The sequence below is a fragment of the Brachyistius frenatus genome, unplaced genomic scaffold, assembly GCF_029030835.1.
Source record: "Brachyistius frenatus isolate BFR_SWC_R1_liver_20210118 unplaced genomic scaffold, ASM2903083v1 Contig_61, whole genome shotgun sequence".
NCBI classification, from domain to species: domain Eukaryota; kingdom Metazoa; phylum Chordata; class Actinopteri; family Embiotocidae; genus Brachyistius; species Brachyistius frenatus.
The window spans coordinates 2,343,373-2,358,830 of record NW_027210660.1 but is presented as its reverse complement, the minus strand read 5'-3'; the positions used below and the strand labels follow the sequence as shown (position 1 = coordinate 2,358,830).

The 15,458-nt window shown below is 41.6% G+C and overlaps 1 protein-coding gene across 11 annotated transcripts in view; it reads left to right on the top strand.

The window, feature by feature from the left end:
- LOC138625364 (muscleblind-like protein 1) overlaps positions 1–15,458 on the top strand; it is a 42,104-nt gene that overhangs the window by 16,978 nt on the left and 9,668 nt on the right. For all 11 annotated transcript variants that reach the window (XR_011311233.1, XR_011311234.1, XM_069706245.1 and 8 more), the window contains exons 3-4: positions 13,615–13,785; positions 13,880–14,098. Coding sequence is in view for 9 of the 11 variants with exons in the window: in XM_069706245.1 (XP_069562346.1) it covers positions 13,615–13,785; positions 13,880–14,098 (390 nt within the window). In the remaining 2 variants the exon portion in view is untranslated. The remainder of the gene's footprint in view (positions 1–13,614; positions 13,786–13,879; positions 14,099–15,458) is intronic.

The following is a 15,458-nucleotide window of genomic DNA, read 5'->3' as shown; positions in this document are numbered from 1 at the left end:
AAGCAAAGACAATCAGAACCGTGCATTCATCTAGGCCACAGAATCAGAACTAAGTCGCGGTGTGTGTGAATGTCTCCGTGCCCGAGTAGACATGCATGTGGGGGCGTTCAGTGGCCTTGGACTTAGCCTTAACCCCAGAGTGCAGCCCTTTCTGTTGCCTGTCTATCTGGTTGGTGCAGCACAGACAACTCAGCTATGTTGGAGCAGGGTAAATATTTGGAGAAGGATAATGGTAGCCTGGACTCCCCTGACTTAAAGTCAGCTTTGCAACTTTGTCTGTTCATGATTAACTGCTGTGCAGATAGGTTCGGTATAATATGGCTGATTTTGGAATCTGTATAAACCACTTGTTTGCAGCTAGAGCAAATACAGGCAACAGATTAACTGATGTGACAGGTGGGGGAGTGTGATGCAAAATGCTCTCCTTTAAACTGCACAGTGTCTGGCAAAAATACAGTTTAAAGCATACATGATATGTCAAGGAATACTGTATATTAAACTACTTTTCACTGTCAGTAGCTGTAATAACTTTTGCCCTCTGCTTGCTACACTTAAACTTTCCTAATGTGATCGGGGTATAATAGTAGCCTTGGGGTGGCAGAAGCAAGTGACTTAATGCCTGCCTCATAAGTTTATACTAGAATTATTGTGAAGTCATGTGGGTTACTTTCTACACTTAATGGACATGTTGTTGCTTGTTTGCATTTTCGTTGGGAGCTCCCTCTTCTTGATTTCCCACTCAGTCTGGTTTTTGCCTCAGGCCACACCCATCCCTGGACAGGATGGTTCACATTACACCCTGCTAACACCCCCCCCCCCACACACACACACACACACACACACACACACACACACACACACACACACACACACACACACACACACACACACACACACACACACACACACACACACACACACACACACACACACACACACACACACACACACACACATATATACGTGCATAAACCCATGTGGCATGAATATAGGGGCTGGGGTGTCATCAACTCTGGTCTTGTGTGAACCCGCCAACAGGAGCAGGTCCGTGTTTACCCCCATCACTGCTGTTCATCTCATAAAAAAAAGGAGTGGTAAATGTCTGCCATGGAGAACAGTTTGAACACACAGACTTTGTGCTTTGTCTACAGGCCAACCTGACACACCCACTGTCATCACATCTGAGTTCTGAGAAAAAGCGACCAGAGATGAGTCTATGCCAGTGTGTGATATCTGTTTTGGCGGTGCTGTTGTAGCTGGTTCCTTTGTAAGATTACATTTTGACTGAGCAGAAGGCAGCTAAGTACCTCTTATTAACAGTCCAGACAACAAATATTTGGACACATATTTTGTTCTTCAGGCTCTGTGCTACACAGCATATTAAATTTGAAAAAGAAATGCCAATAAAATGTCAAGTCCCAGCTTTTAATCAAGTAGGTTTACATCAGTATTAAAAGAACAATGTGTCAGAGCTTGCCACTTAGATTGAGGTGGATTTATCTAGAAGTACTAGAGGTGACCATTGAAGTACATACATACATTAATGAAGCTCAAAAAAGCAAATATCTTATCACGGATATCAAACATAATTGGTCGTCAAAGTCAGCCGTTGGGTATGTTCTAAAAAAGCAGGAGCATAAATCTTGTGGACTGGAAAATACTTTGCATGGATGAAAAAAAAAAAAATACACAGAGCACTGCACAAGTCCAAAATGTTCTCCAGGATGTAGGCGTTTCCTTGTCAACATTCAAGAGAAGACATCATGACCTCAGAAGATTCAGGATGCAAACCCCATGTGAGCCTCAAAGACAGAAAGTCCAGGTTGCAGATCAAAAAAACATTAAAAAAAAAAAAAAAAAAGAAACCAGTTCTATGGACAAAAATCTATCAGATAGATGGAAACAGGAAAGTATTGTAAAAAAAAAAAAAAAGGGGGATATGGTAGCTCGTATCTCAAAGCACCACTATCTGCAGTGATGGACTACAAAGCATCAAGGATACAGAGCAGCTGCTGATATCTACGGGTTGAAGACTTCAGGCAGTCACAGAATACAAAGTATTTTCTGTTACTTCCCCTTTGGTGAACATAAGGGGGAAATGGAGAAAATAACACAACAGAAGGAATGATTAAAAGAGTCAAAGTAGAAGTGACATTGAAGGTGATTTATTTCCAGCTCTTATCGATGCTTACAAACTTCACAAAGGTTCTCAAAATGTGGGGGAGGACGGGACGGGGTGGTTGTGCCAAACAAATACACATCAGTACAACAATACTTGGCCTGACTAACACCTACGACTGAAAACAAAACACTAACAAAAAAACAAAAAAAAAAAAAGATTCCACCAAAAACAAATACAGAGATGGCAGCAATCAAAAATCACTGTTTCTGACCTCTTATCCTCAACCTCCCGCCGCGTAACCTAAAGCCTCAAAACAGCTCAGGCAGACGAAACAAAGGGAAGTAGGTGAACTCTTGAGGTGGCCTCCTTTTATTGAGGGCCCAGAATGATGACCGAGTCCAAGGGAACAAATGAGCAGCATGGCCGGGCTGTACAGGTGGTGACCGATCATGTTGCTCGCACCTGGAAGGAGTCGGGGGAGGAGAGAGAAAGAAAAGCAGGAGGGAAGAAAGACACGCAGGACGGGCACTTTGCCCCCCTGCTGGGCTCGTAGCGACACTCAAATAAAAGCGAGACGTGACGCTTTAATGCAGCGTCCATTATTCCATTTCAAGTTCAATTTGATGAAGCACAGCGCTTGAAGGGCAAAAAAAAAAAAAAAACGTGTGACTGTTCAACTACTTACAGTCTGGATTGTATCTCTCTGTCTCTATCTTTCTCTGTCTTTCCTTTCGTTTTGTTCGCCGTGTTTTGACAGCAGGTTTATATTCGGTGGTTAAATGCAACAGTCAGGCTAAACACGCACACGCTACTACTGTAAACTGAGTGGTGGTTGGCCACACAGACATGTGGGGTAAATATTAGCCATGTTGCTAGCCGACGGTCTTGTTCATGCTTTCAGACATATCATCTCTGGCCGGTAAAATCAACACGGCAGGTCTGCTCTGCGTGTAGGCATACGGTTATAAGTTCAGGAGGCTAACGTGTATTTGACTCTGCTGTGACACTGAACACTACATTTAAGGACATGCTGTATGCGGCCATGTGCAGGGAACAATGGTCATTTTCTTTGAGTAACAACAGCAGAATTTAGTTTGTGTTTTGTTTTAAGTGTTTAGTTTCACTTTGCAGAGTTTTACTTAAATCCCTGTTACCACTTGCTATTCGCATTCTGCTGTTTCTCTTTGCATTTTGGTTAGACTGTCTTTCAAAATGTTTTTTTTTTTTTTTTTTTTTCTGGATGCTGCATCACTTATCAAACACGAGTGTGAATAAATCTGAGGGCGAATGATCCGCCTTATTAAACTTGTCAACCGTGTTTGACGTAAACAGATCTAACATCCTCTTAGGTTGCTGTCTAAATAGATGTGTCGCATTCGGACACGATCCAAGTGCAGTGTTTACCTGCTCCAGAGCCACAGCTGAGCGCGTCGAGGCCAAAGCTGCTCACAGACGGGTGACACTCGCATCGCTTGCTTCACTGACCTCCCTCTGAATATTACCGGCTCTGTAGCATTGAGGAGAAAAGGAACTAAGCCACGTGTGCGCATAGTGATAAGGTCAGACTCTGACCAAGACAAATGTGTTTTCGGGATGAGGGTTTATTCACACCTGCGATCAGCAAGGTTTGCTTTCAGTGCTTATCACCGGTCAGAGTACTGCAGTAATGCTCTAATTCAGACCGCGCTTCCTGGATCCTTATAGACTTCTCTCCTCTGCGGTTGATGCACAGAGTCTTCATCCTAATTGGATTTTTAATGGGATATCTGTGGGTGTATCCACAATGAGAATTTCTCCTCTTTTAAATTAAGGGGTAGATTCAGTAATCTGTAAGATGCAGCTTTTACAAGAAGGACACTTCATATCACAGCGGGGTCTGTTTGGCTGTGATAATTCTCGTCTGTTGCAGTTTAAAATGAGCGGGTAGCACTAGATAAGAACTGAAAGAGCCATTGTGGGGCTTTTATTTCAGTAAGTAGGTTCTTTTAGGGCTCCTTCTCTTGGTGTTGATGGGTCTATTCTTACGTCTTTCATGCTGTCATGCTGGAGGGATTTGTGTTTTGGACCACACTAATCCTGGCCTGCACACACTAAACCACACAGAGCCTTTCTTTGGCCTGCTCGTCTTATGGTGTGTGCATCCTTGTCACATCAGTGTGGCTATGCATCTCGCCTGTGAGCTTATGTGACGGAAGATCAGCGACAACAGTCTTTTCTTCTCAGTGTCAGCCGTCGCCGTCCCTCCTTCACACTGGGTCCATTTATAACACCGCTGATACAATGATTACTTTTCTAGCCTCGCTTTCTGTCGTTCTCTTTACCAGACAGATATATCAGAAAACCTCACACAGCATGTACACAGGTTTGTTTGTTTGCTTCACCAATTAGAAAATACTGACGGATCAAATGCAGGATTGCAGTGTTAAATGATCTAAGACTCGTACAACGTGCATCCACATATAGTCATACAACTTTACATTTCTAACAGGTGATGGCATTTGGTTTGCATTGAGGGATTTACGTGCAGTTATTAAAGACGCTTCATCAGATCAAATATTGATATTTATTACACATTTTATACAATAAAGTGTAAAGATTTTTATGTGTACACAGAAAGCAATAGGCTCTAATTTATGCCGTGCTTTTTACACTGGAAATTCAAGCTAAGAATTACAGGCTGCATGAAAACATTTCTGTCTTCCGCACTTTTAACTTGCATACAGTCAAACATTGTTCAAATTCAGGTTGCGGTCCACCATTAATAATTAATAATGCCACATTTAGGAAAATAAAGTCCTGTAAAGGATACAAAACACAGGATACAATACATGCATTTCTATTTGATTAAATAGTGCTGCTTTAAAATAAAAAAATAAAAACCATAGCCTTTAGATCGAATTTCTCACTCAGTGTAAACGTCATATATTCTAGCTTTAATAAAAAGCTGGAACAAGCTATCACAGAATAGATATGATACTGTCAGACAGTGTGGAATAAGACTATTTTTCCAAACTTCATGTTATAATTCATAAGATTTTAGTTCAAATTATCATTGTATGTGCAGTTCAATACTACAGCAAACACTTGTTGATTCATTCCTCATTTTTGATGAACATTCACAGTTGGTAACCACAGCGAGCTAAAAACGTTTCCTGAATTACATGCATCCATTGTTTTTTAGTGAAACCTTTTTTGCTTTAGTAGGCAATTTCAATCCAGTAAGAGAATGAAGGGCTGACGATATTATTAAAAGGTGCCATATAAAGAAATACTTAATGAGAATGTATTTTATACCTGTTGCAGAAAATGCAGACCATAAATAGTACCAAGAATCTAGTTTGATTTCATAAAGTTTAAGAAGGATTATATCTTAAAATGGAATTAAAAGCCTCATAACTGATTTGACTTTTCTCTGACTTTCTGGTTCTCTCTCTGTCTTAAAGGCTTTGTTATTACTGCTCACCTCACATGTGAACAGTCAGGTACCCAGTCAGTCAACTCAGCCATTATCCTTCCATTAGGCAGGTGAGAGAGGACCTCGAGGGCACAACTACTCATTTAGACTCAACTCTCTTATCACCTTTTCACTTGGCCAGCTCTCGCCAGCTGTTAGGTCCTTCAGTGAGGTTTGCCCCGCCCCTTTTTTCTGTGTGTTGTTGCCAAAATGTTGATGCCAGAATCTACACCATGAGATGATGACATGCCTGCTGGTGGAGAACGTGAGGCAAAAAGGGAAAAAAAAACACCAAAAAAAAAATCTCGATTTGTATCTGAGTCAGTTGCTCTCTCTGTGCTGTCTTGTTTTTCTTTAAGTGCATTCCGTCTCAGAATCAGTGTCTGGGCCTGTCAGACATATGGCATTGGTCTTAATTACTTTCTCCTTGTCTCTAATTCAGTGCCCATTCTTCTCATTGCTTGTTGTTCAAATGGAAAATGGGAATCCTAATTGTAATATAACATCCAGATAAAATCTGTTTTGTGATATTGTGCTCGGGCTGTGGAATGTGAAACATGTCAGCAGTAAACACACCGTCAGCCTCCTCAGAAATGATGTTGTCTCCATTTCGACCAGTCAGGATCCATCATGTGTTCTTCTTTTTGGACCTGCAACAGTTCCACAACCTCAAGTCCAATTTGTGCCATGATTAGTTTTGTCTGATACTCAAATATTTCTGGATCTTGTGCTCTATTGCACCATGCATTGTCCCTAACTGCCTCTAAGTCTATCAAATAAATAAACCAATTTTAAGTATTGTTCTATATATCTTTAATATCAGCAGCAATAGCATTGCTTTTAGTACTTCAGAAAACATATAATTTACGTAAGGAGAAGTAAAAAAAATATATATATATATTTTTTAGTTTAATTATAATATGTCTGGTTAAAGATTTTGGTCTTTTGAACTGATTTTATATTGATTGTTTGGAAGTTAGTGGCTACATGATGTAACTAGTAGAAACATGCAATTGCTCTAATAGAATAGACTAGAATTTGAAAGAAAATATATAAAGGAAGGAATATGAGAGTAACCCACTTCTTAAAATGCTGTAAGAGAGAAGGAAGACTGAAGCATCCTGCTTGTGCTGGTGCCAAGCCCGACGGAGATAATCGCACGCAGAAACAGGATTAGGCCAGTTGACAGTGGGATTAGGACTGTGGATAGGATTACAGTCTGTGATATCAGATTAGCATAATACATACCAGATTCAATCTGTTAGGGCTGCAAACTAAATTAATCATCCGCCTTGTGGTTATTAATCAGCTACTGATGGAGTTTTTCTGCGTCTTTCTATAACCCAGATGCCATAGAACTGAGGAGGCAATGAGCCTTGTGCAGATGGAGGTGGTAGTGATGAGGGATAGAGAGGCAGAACAGAAAGCTGGGATCAAAGAAAAGTATAAAAAAAAAAAAAAAAAGAGCAGAGGAGTAGTGATGCGCTTCTAAACTTTTTTTTCCCACCTTTTGAAGTTCCAAGATGCATCACAAAGCTGCCATTCTGAAGCGGCAGAAACGACGACAGTCTGCTTAAAAGAGGCGAGAAGACAGAAATATGGGGAAGGCACTTACCTTTTCCTACTCAAAGATCTTTTTTCTTTCTGTGCAACTTTCTGTGACCTTGATATTATAGGATCATTTTCCCCTTCTTTCCAGCTTTGTCGTATCTGTCTATAGACCTTTATTGTGGTGTAAAGCATATCATAAAGCACAAATTTGTAATTCTTTTTTTAATGCAGTCTACATACAGAATGGATATTTCTAAAGGTCAATAGATTACTCAACTTTCAAGTTTTGTTTCAAATAAATGATCGTCAACCCGTAAGGCCTACAGATATTAAAATAAAGAGTACACCTCAGGCATTTCAGTAACAACAGTGTCATTATTGACACCTCGCTGCTGCCTGGACTTTATGATTTTTGCTCAATGACTCTTCTTCCTCACACTCCCCCCGGAATGTGCAGCTCAGATATGATTAAATGAACGTTCCCAGGCTGCCTCTCGTACTCCGACTGCGAGTTCTGGATGGTTTTCATAAAGTGCTGCTGCTCATATCAATACCTGTGTGATTGTGCTGTTATTACTGATAATGAAAAGTAAGAAACTAAACCTAGTTAGCCCTCGCAGGGGGAGAGGCAGCACTGAGCTGTACAGGGGCTGTAGAGAAGAACTGGTGTGAAGTCACATGAAGGTATGTTTGTGTAAAAAGAGATAGGTGGTGAGGGGGACGGGCATGTCAGGGAAAAGACATAGATATCTAAATTTGGACTCAGGGCTCCTGTGTACGTGACATCTGACCTGAGGCATTTCTGAGAACCAACACCCTCTCAAGTGTGAATAACTCATTGCTCGTGTGTGTGTGTGTGTGTGTGTGTGTGTGTGTGTGTGTGCGTGCGCGTGCGTGTGCGTGCGTGCGTGTGTCAGTCTTTTTCTGTCTAAATGAAGAGTTAGGTTTATACGGCTGCTACTGGGACTAATACATAAACGTGTTTACATTTGGACGCTGTTATATCCCAAAACCTTGAAAGTTATCTGAAGTGTTCCTCCCCAATATTTCCCACAAACATTTATCTGGCCAACCTTATCGCGCTCTGTGTGGTCCGTGTTGTAGTTCTTCCCCGGCCTGTAATCCTTTTTACTCTGCCGTTGTTTGGTGAGGGTGGTAATGCGTCACTGGGGGCATATTGTAACTATTATCATAGCTTAACACTGCCTCCCTCCTCCATTTATCTGCAAGCCCCACCGGTCACATCAGCTGCCTGACCACTGGGCTGCACAACACGGATCACTGTGTACATTGAGTCACAGCGTATGGACATTACCACAAGAGTCATGAGTGTGTGTTCACGGTCTGATATCACGCAAGAGGCCAGATCTCGATTTGTCTCCTTCACTCTATTCAAAACTGTTACTGCTAATTTAATGATGAATTAAATGGCTAATAACAAAGAGGAGATCAAATCTATTCTACTCTAAATGGCTTTCATTTATTGTGAATTGCTGATTACTTTTTAGTAGCTTAATGCTTGAAAACGTACCAAAGAGAAAAAGGCACTTTCTCATCTATATATTTCTCTCTGGCAGTGTTTCCAGTAATTTGCAATGCTGCTTTACTGACTGCCAGGAAATTCCAGTTTACATGCATGCACCACGTGTGCATTGACTGAGTTGATATATTTGATATTTCATGTCACATTTGAACGCACAGTAGACAAAGAGATCAACTACTGGGCCCGGACCTTTGAGTCTCCACTGCTCTCCAGCAGAACAAAGCTTCTTTCACAGCGTGTGTGAGGAGAAAGGGCTTTCATCTCTGTGTATGTTTAGACAGAAGTCACTGGAACGCAGGGCAGAGAACAGTGAAGCTTCACACCACAACTCAACACAACTGAGTCTAACACCATAACATCACGCCACAATACTGGAGCATCACATGGAAGAAGGAAGGTCACTTTGGTGTATTTTAAAAGATTTATGATATACGGTGCATTGTGACATGCAGGATATAAATATAGTGGAGCAGTGGAGCATTCAAACAGAATGCTGCTTCTCCATGTTTAGTTTTGACTCTCTGAAGAGTAACATATCATCCAAGAGGTCTGAATAGTTGATATTGTAGCAATAGATCACACATGTAGTCTAAACTAAACCAGGGAGCCTTTTAAAAACAAACAATATTGAGACATGGTGGGTCAAAAAGGACGGAAAACACGACTTTTTTTTTTTAGCCATTTTATGCTGCAGCCCTGACGGGGAAGTCATATCTTCTTCACCTTTCTGCCGTTTCACTCTTCCCTTCTCTCTCGCACACATGCGCACCGAAACGTCTTGCCGCATGCTTCACCTCTTCTTCTCCTCAAAAGGATGGGATGCAGCCCCACCCAGCATTCTTTACACATTGGTTCATTGTTTGTTTAAATCCCACACGGTCACAAAAACAGGGTGTGTGTGTGCGTGTCTACGGGTGAGAGAGACAGAGAGTTAGAGGAGAGCGCGATCAGGGCGGGACGTGTTATTACAACTTATCATCAAACAGCCTGCCCGGTAGCCACCGGGATTATTGTTCCCAGTTTGGCAAATGTGATCTCACCAGAGCAAACTCCTTCCACTGATGTAAAACGTGGCCTGGACTGAACTTAAGGAAAAGGCAGGGAAAGATCAGTAGAGTGGCAGGAGCTTGTTAACGAACACTCGGCCAAAAAAAAAAAATGACAGCATAATGGGCTCTATTTTAACGAGCTAAGCGCACGATCTGAAGCACGTGGCACGCGCATTTAGGGCGAGTCCAAATTCATTTTTGCTAGCTTGACGGCAGATAGTCTGCGCGCAAAGTAAAGTGCTTTAAGGTGGTGGCACTTGGTTAACTAATTAATCATAGGTGTGTTTTGGGCGTGAAACAGCAGGAACCTGTCCCACTTGACTTTGGGCAAAGGGCGGGGTGCACCCTGGACATGTCGTATTTGATAGATGACATATGGACATGTTTACAGTTGTGGTTTATTGTCATAATATGCCTTCTCTAATGTTTTGAGTCTGAAAAACACGGCTTTGTATATGTATTCCTCAAACACATTTTGAATGATGAAGACAAATATGTAACTGCTCTCCGCTCATCTCTGGGGAAACGGCCAATGATGTGGCTGAATCACTCTGAAGCTGCTTGCTTCATTGTTTTCCTCATATCTGGCGTAAACACAGCAGTGACAAATCACTTTATTCACCAATCACATTCTCATCATTATCATGCATTTTCTCGCTCTACCCTGAAAAATGTATTTAAAGCTTCCAGTGGGGCTCCATAGCACGTCTAATGTTTTATTTGCGTAAATACTAATGACATCATTCTCTGTTGAGTTTTGGAGTCCCTCAGTGAGTCAAGAGAGCAGGTCAGCAAAAAGAAATGTTCAAAATTATCTCTCTGTCATTCGTCTGCAATGAGAATTTCCTCTTTTTTTTTTATCATGATTTCATTAAAAGAAGTCATATAAAAGCGAGGACGTGAGGCAGATGTCCTCTACTCTTGAACTAGTTGTGGCTGCAGGCCCATTTGTATCTGGTATTTTCTTGGCTGAGTTTGTCTATTTGACAGCGATCAGGCAGATTCCAGGAATCACTGTGTTGTTCGAGCAGGAGTGTCTGGCTTGCTCTGTTGCCGTGGACACCATCTGTAGCTGCTCCTCAAGGCCGCTGATGTCACAATAACAGACACAAACATGATGCGAGCGGCGACATCTTCCTGTCGTCTGTTTGCAACTCCATTTCTTCCTCTTCTCTCAACATGTGACGGCCCCCACTAATCACTTCTTCTGCGACTTCTAAAATTTCCCTGACGCAGCTGATCTCTCACCACAGAGTCACCGTGACTCTCGCTCTCTTCACGCAGCCTGATATTTCCCCTTATTTTTAATTCAAAATGGCTTCCAGTGTTGATTCTGGGCATTTTCTTTGGATGATTCGGCTCGAAGCAAACATTAGCTTCCACCTTAACACACACATACTGCGAATCCAGCAGTTGATGGTTGGGGTCATTGCATGATCTTTCATGCTTTTACAACCAACCCCCTTTTGCACATACACCCGCATAACTCACACACACACACACACACGCACGCGCGCTCACACACACACACACACACACACACACACACACACACACACACACACACACACACACACACACACACACACACACACACACACACACACACACACACACACAGTGCTGATAGTGTTAGAATTTCTCTGAATGCCAGCTCAACTTGCGTACACAGGGTTGCTGTATAATCCTCACCACGGAAAGTTATGTTTCATTTGAATTACCACTGCATTTTCCTTTTCAATAGATTTAAAATTATAGGAACACCTATTTTATTTAGTGCATTATCGTAGATTCGCTGAAGGTGTGTCACTTACACTGTGTGGTTATTAATCCAGACGTGCCATTTTTATGGCGGTACCTTACTGCGTGTGTCTAAATGCAAAAGGGTAAAGTGTACTGTACTATAGGAAAATGTTTGTGTCTTGTGCTTCACTTTATATACATTGTCATATATTTTGTTAGTGTCTTTGGCACTTATTGAAAACTTGAGAATTTAAAAATCTCCTAATAAATGTAGTAAATCTGTAGAATTTAAAAGTAAGACGAACAGACACCTTTAAACACAGTAATATTTTCCATCAGTTAGCTCTTCATCGAAGAGTTTATATGGAAACAGATAGCTGACAATCTCCTTATCCAGGTGCTCTATTCTGTTTTTTAGGCAGCAGAGAAGATAACAGTGATAGAGAGGGAAGGAGACGTGGAGTCCACGCATTCGGTATCGCTGTTAACCAGCCATTTGAAACACAATCTGTAATAATTTTAAAAGGAAGTCCAATGAGAACTTGAGATAGCAACTTCAGACAAGTTTACAAAACAAAATATCTTTAAAAGGCCCCCTGCAGTTAAAGTGTGCCCTTCCCAGGTCCTTATTGCTCCCTCTTTCCTTCGCACCTGTCTGGTGCTCCAGTGTCAGTGAAAGTAAAAGAGATGGAAGAAGGGAATGATGTCATGACAGAGTGTAGAGATGAATCCCAGTGGGGTCAACTCTGTCAGCGAGGGAAAGCACTAGCTGCCACAGTCAGATCAGCTGTGCCACAGGGCTGAAAGTAAATACACGTCTTTCCTAAAAATATGGATGTGTTTGTGTGCGTGCGTTTGTGTGTCACGTATCTGCCACCTGTTATATGTCAGTGACCCCAATGTGCATGCATTGATGTGTGTGTGCATTCATAGTTGCACAAGATTGTGCGTGTCTGTCAGATTTCTTTTTGGACTTCTCCTCTCTAAACTGAAGGTTTAATTGCATACTGGAAACAGGCAGCAGAAAGGGATCCCTGTCTTTGATAATTATTCAGGGGCTTTGAAGTGTGACCTCCGGATGACTGCTGATACAATATAGACGGATCATATGAGTGGACAGTATTTTTAGCGTCAGCTAGACATGTAACTAAGATGGATGTCTGGAGAAAAGCACCACAGTGTCAGTCATGACCTCCTGGGGCTAGTGCACACATGCACACATGTCCCAGCTGGGACTGACAGGAATAGCACGCTGTTAACAATTAGTGATAGACTCAGCCCAGACCTAATGTGTGTTTGAGTGTCTGACGCTGAGCCTGCAATAAACACGATTTCACTAGGAATATAATGCACGACACCATCCGTTCCAGCATTGATACCATTTTTTTTTACAGTATAATGTTGCCTGTAATAAAAGTTGAGAAACGTGTTTTTTTTTTCTTCTTCCATATTAAGCAGGCACACTGCGATTTCTTCGTGCTCAAAGTTATGAGCTCAATGCTAAAATTAGTACGCTTACATGTCCACAGGGACGATGCTAAAATGCGAACGTTAGCAGACAGAGTGTTTACCATGTTCACCATCTTATTTCAGAAAATAAGCACGCTAGCATTTGCTAATTAGCAGTAAATATAAAGTACAACTAAAACTGATGGGAATGTCATTCATTTTGCGGGTATTTTTTCATAAATCAAAATACTGGACGAATTGAAAATGTGGTGGGACGATGGTGCTCGAGAAACCAGAGGATCATCATAATTCATCCTAAGGGAAACATGAATGTCTGCAGAAAATTGCTATGGCAATCTGTTCAATAGTTAGAGACATTTTGTGCTAGCTCATGTAATAGTTGTGTTGTGGTAGTTCAGTTTGTGCCACAGTGTCAGACTGACGACAGACAAACATTGCCATCCATAGAGCGATGCCGCTAGCAAAGCTTACAAAGCACTACAAACCTGCCATTATTTTTAACAGGGTGTCAGTCTACTTCATCAAGTTTATATTCAATATACTCCTACCAGAACTTTACCCTCGTTGTTTCGGCATTATACTTCTGCATATACGCTAGATGCCGTATTTCCAACGTGAAGGCAACTTAACCTACAATGTTTCTGTCCTTCTGACTCTGGTGTCTCCTCTGTGTAACCCCCAGGGCCGTTGCTCCAGGGAGAACTGCAAGTACCTGCACCCTCCTCCCCATCTAAAGACCCAGCTAGAGATCAATGGCAGGAACAATCTGATCCAGCAGAAGAATATGGCCATGCTGGCCCAGCAGATGCAGCTCGCCAATGCCATGATGCCTGGCACACAGCTACCACCGATGGTGAGAGGGCGCACATATATGAACCCGCCCCAACTGCACTCACATTTTGTCCGCCGTCCTTTCATTTCTCTTCCTTTATTCTGTTCTGCTCCAGCCCATGTTCTCGATGACACCAGGCTTGGCCACCAACGCCAGCGCAGCAGCCGCAGCTGCAGCCTTTAATCCCTACTTAAGCCCTCTGTCACCAGGCCTGATGCCGCAGGAGATGCTGCCCAGCACCCCTGTCCTCATGGCCTCCAGCCCCGCCATCAACCAAGTCCCCAACGCTGCTGCTGCTGCAGCCCAGAAACTGCTGAGAACAGACAGACTTGAGGTAACAGACAGACTGACAGAAACACCCTGCTTTTATCTACATTTTGTTTTGGGGTGAGAATGTATTACGTGGAGAAAAAAAAAACTCGACCCACTCCTCCCAAAAAAACTCGAATAAACTCTACTTCATGATGTGTTTCGTTCTTAGTCAGAGTGAAGGCAACCACCATGATAATAAGCTTGTAAACAAGATAAGTGTTGTTAACAAGTAGTTTAACAAGCATAAGAATAACAGCACCCTTATTGAACTGACTTAAACCATCTCTCAAACTGAGTTGTAATATTTATAGCAAGTGCAATTAGGCAAAGTCAAACCTAATTAAAATTAAATTAAAATAAAGGTTAATTGAACCTTTGATATTTTATCGGTTTATGACATGCAGCTGATATTAAGACCCGTTTTGTAATTAGGAGTTGGATACAATTAATGACCTCCATCTCACTTAAGTGCCTCATCTAGCTCCGGTACAGTTTGTGCTTTCATACAGTACACTTTACAAAAGAGACAAACACTAGAATTGAGTCTGAACTTGTTGAATGAGTAGAGGGAGCAGTAATGGTTTCCACAGCATTAGTGATGGTACAACAACAGCAAAGGAACATGTTCCTTCAACTCAAGAAAATCAGAGAACTGTAGCCAATGCCTCAGGTACAGAAACCTCCATTAAAATGATACCTTGCTGTTGCTGCACTGGACATATCTGCAATATCTTATTATCGTTTGTATTTATCCACTCAAAAAAAGCACTGAGAAATGTGTGGTACATCATTAAAAAAAAACACAGTAGAGTGGGTCGCCTCTGAATCACATAAGGAAAAGTAAAACCTGAAGTATAACTTTTACCTTTATTGTGTGTATGGTTTTCACATTTATCGAGTTCAGAAGAGTAAAGCAGAGTGGATAGCAGAAAAGCAATACCCACGATATCTCAAATTTAAAAGAAGGTGCTGCCCTCTGGTGTCTCCCATATAGACTTAAAATTGTGTGAGGCTCACTGCAACACAGCACAGTTGTTTTTATAGAGAACGATTTTATGTTTACTGTGGTCAAGTGCAAACAGTTCAGCAATGCCTGGACCCTTATGGGTGCAGTACAGAAACTGTTTTAGTTACATAGAAAGTATACACTGCATGCATGTACATGTTGTATGTGTATAGATTCTGTGTTTGATGTGAAAGAGGAAGGCTTAGCGGAAGCTGAAATGCGATGCCACGAAAGTGGAATATGATCTTTTTAAATCACTGATCGATTTATCAGGCTGCACGTCTCATGCATTTTTCAGTTTAATGGATTTTTGGTCAACACACTTCCATTATAACAACAAAATAAAAGTGTGACGAGTCATATTTGATATTAATAT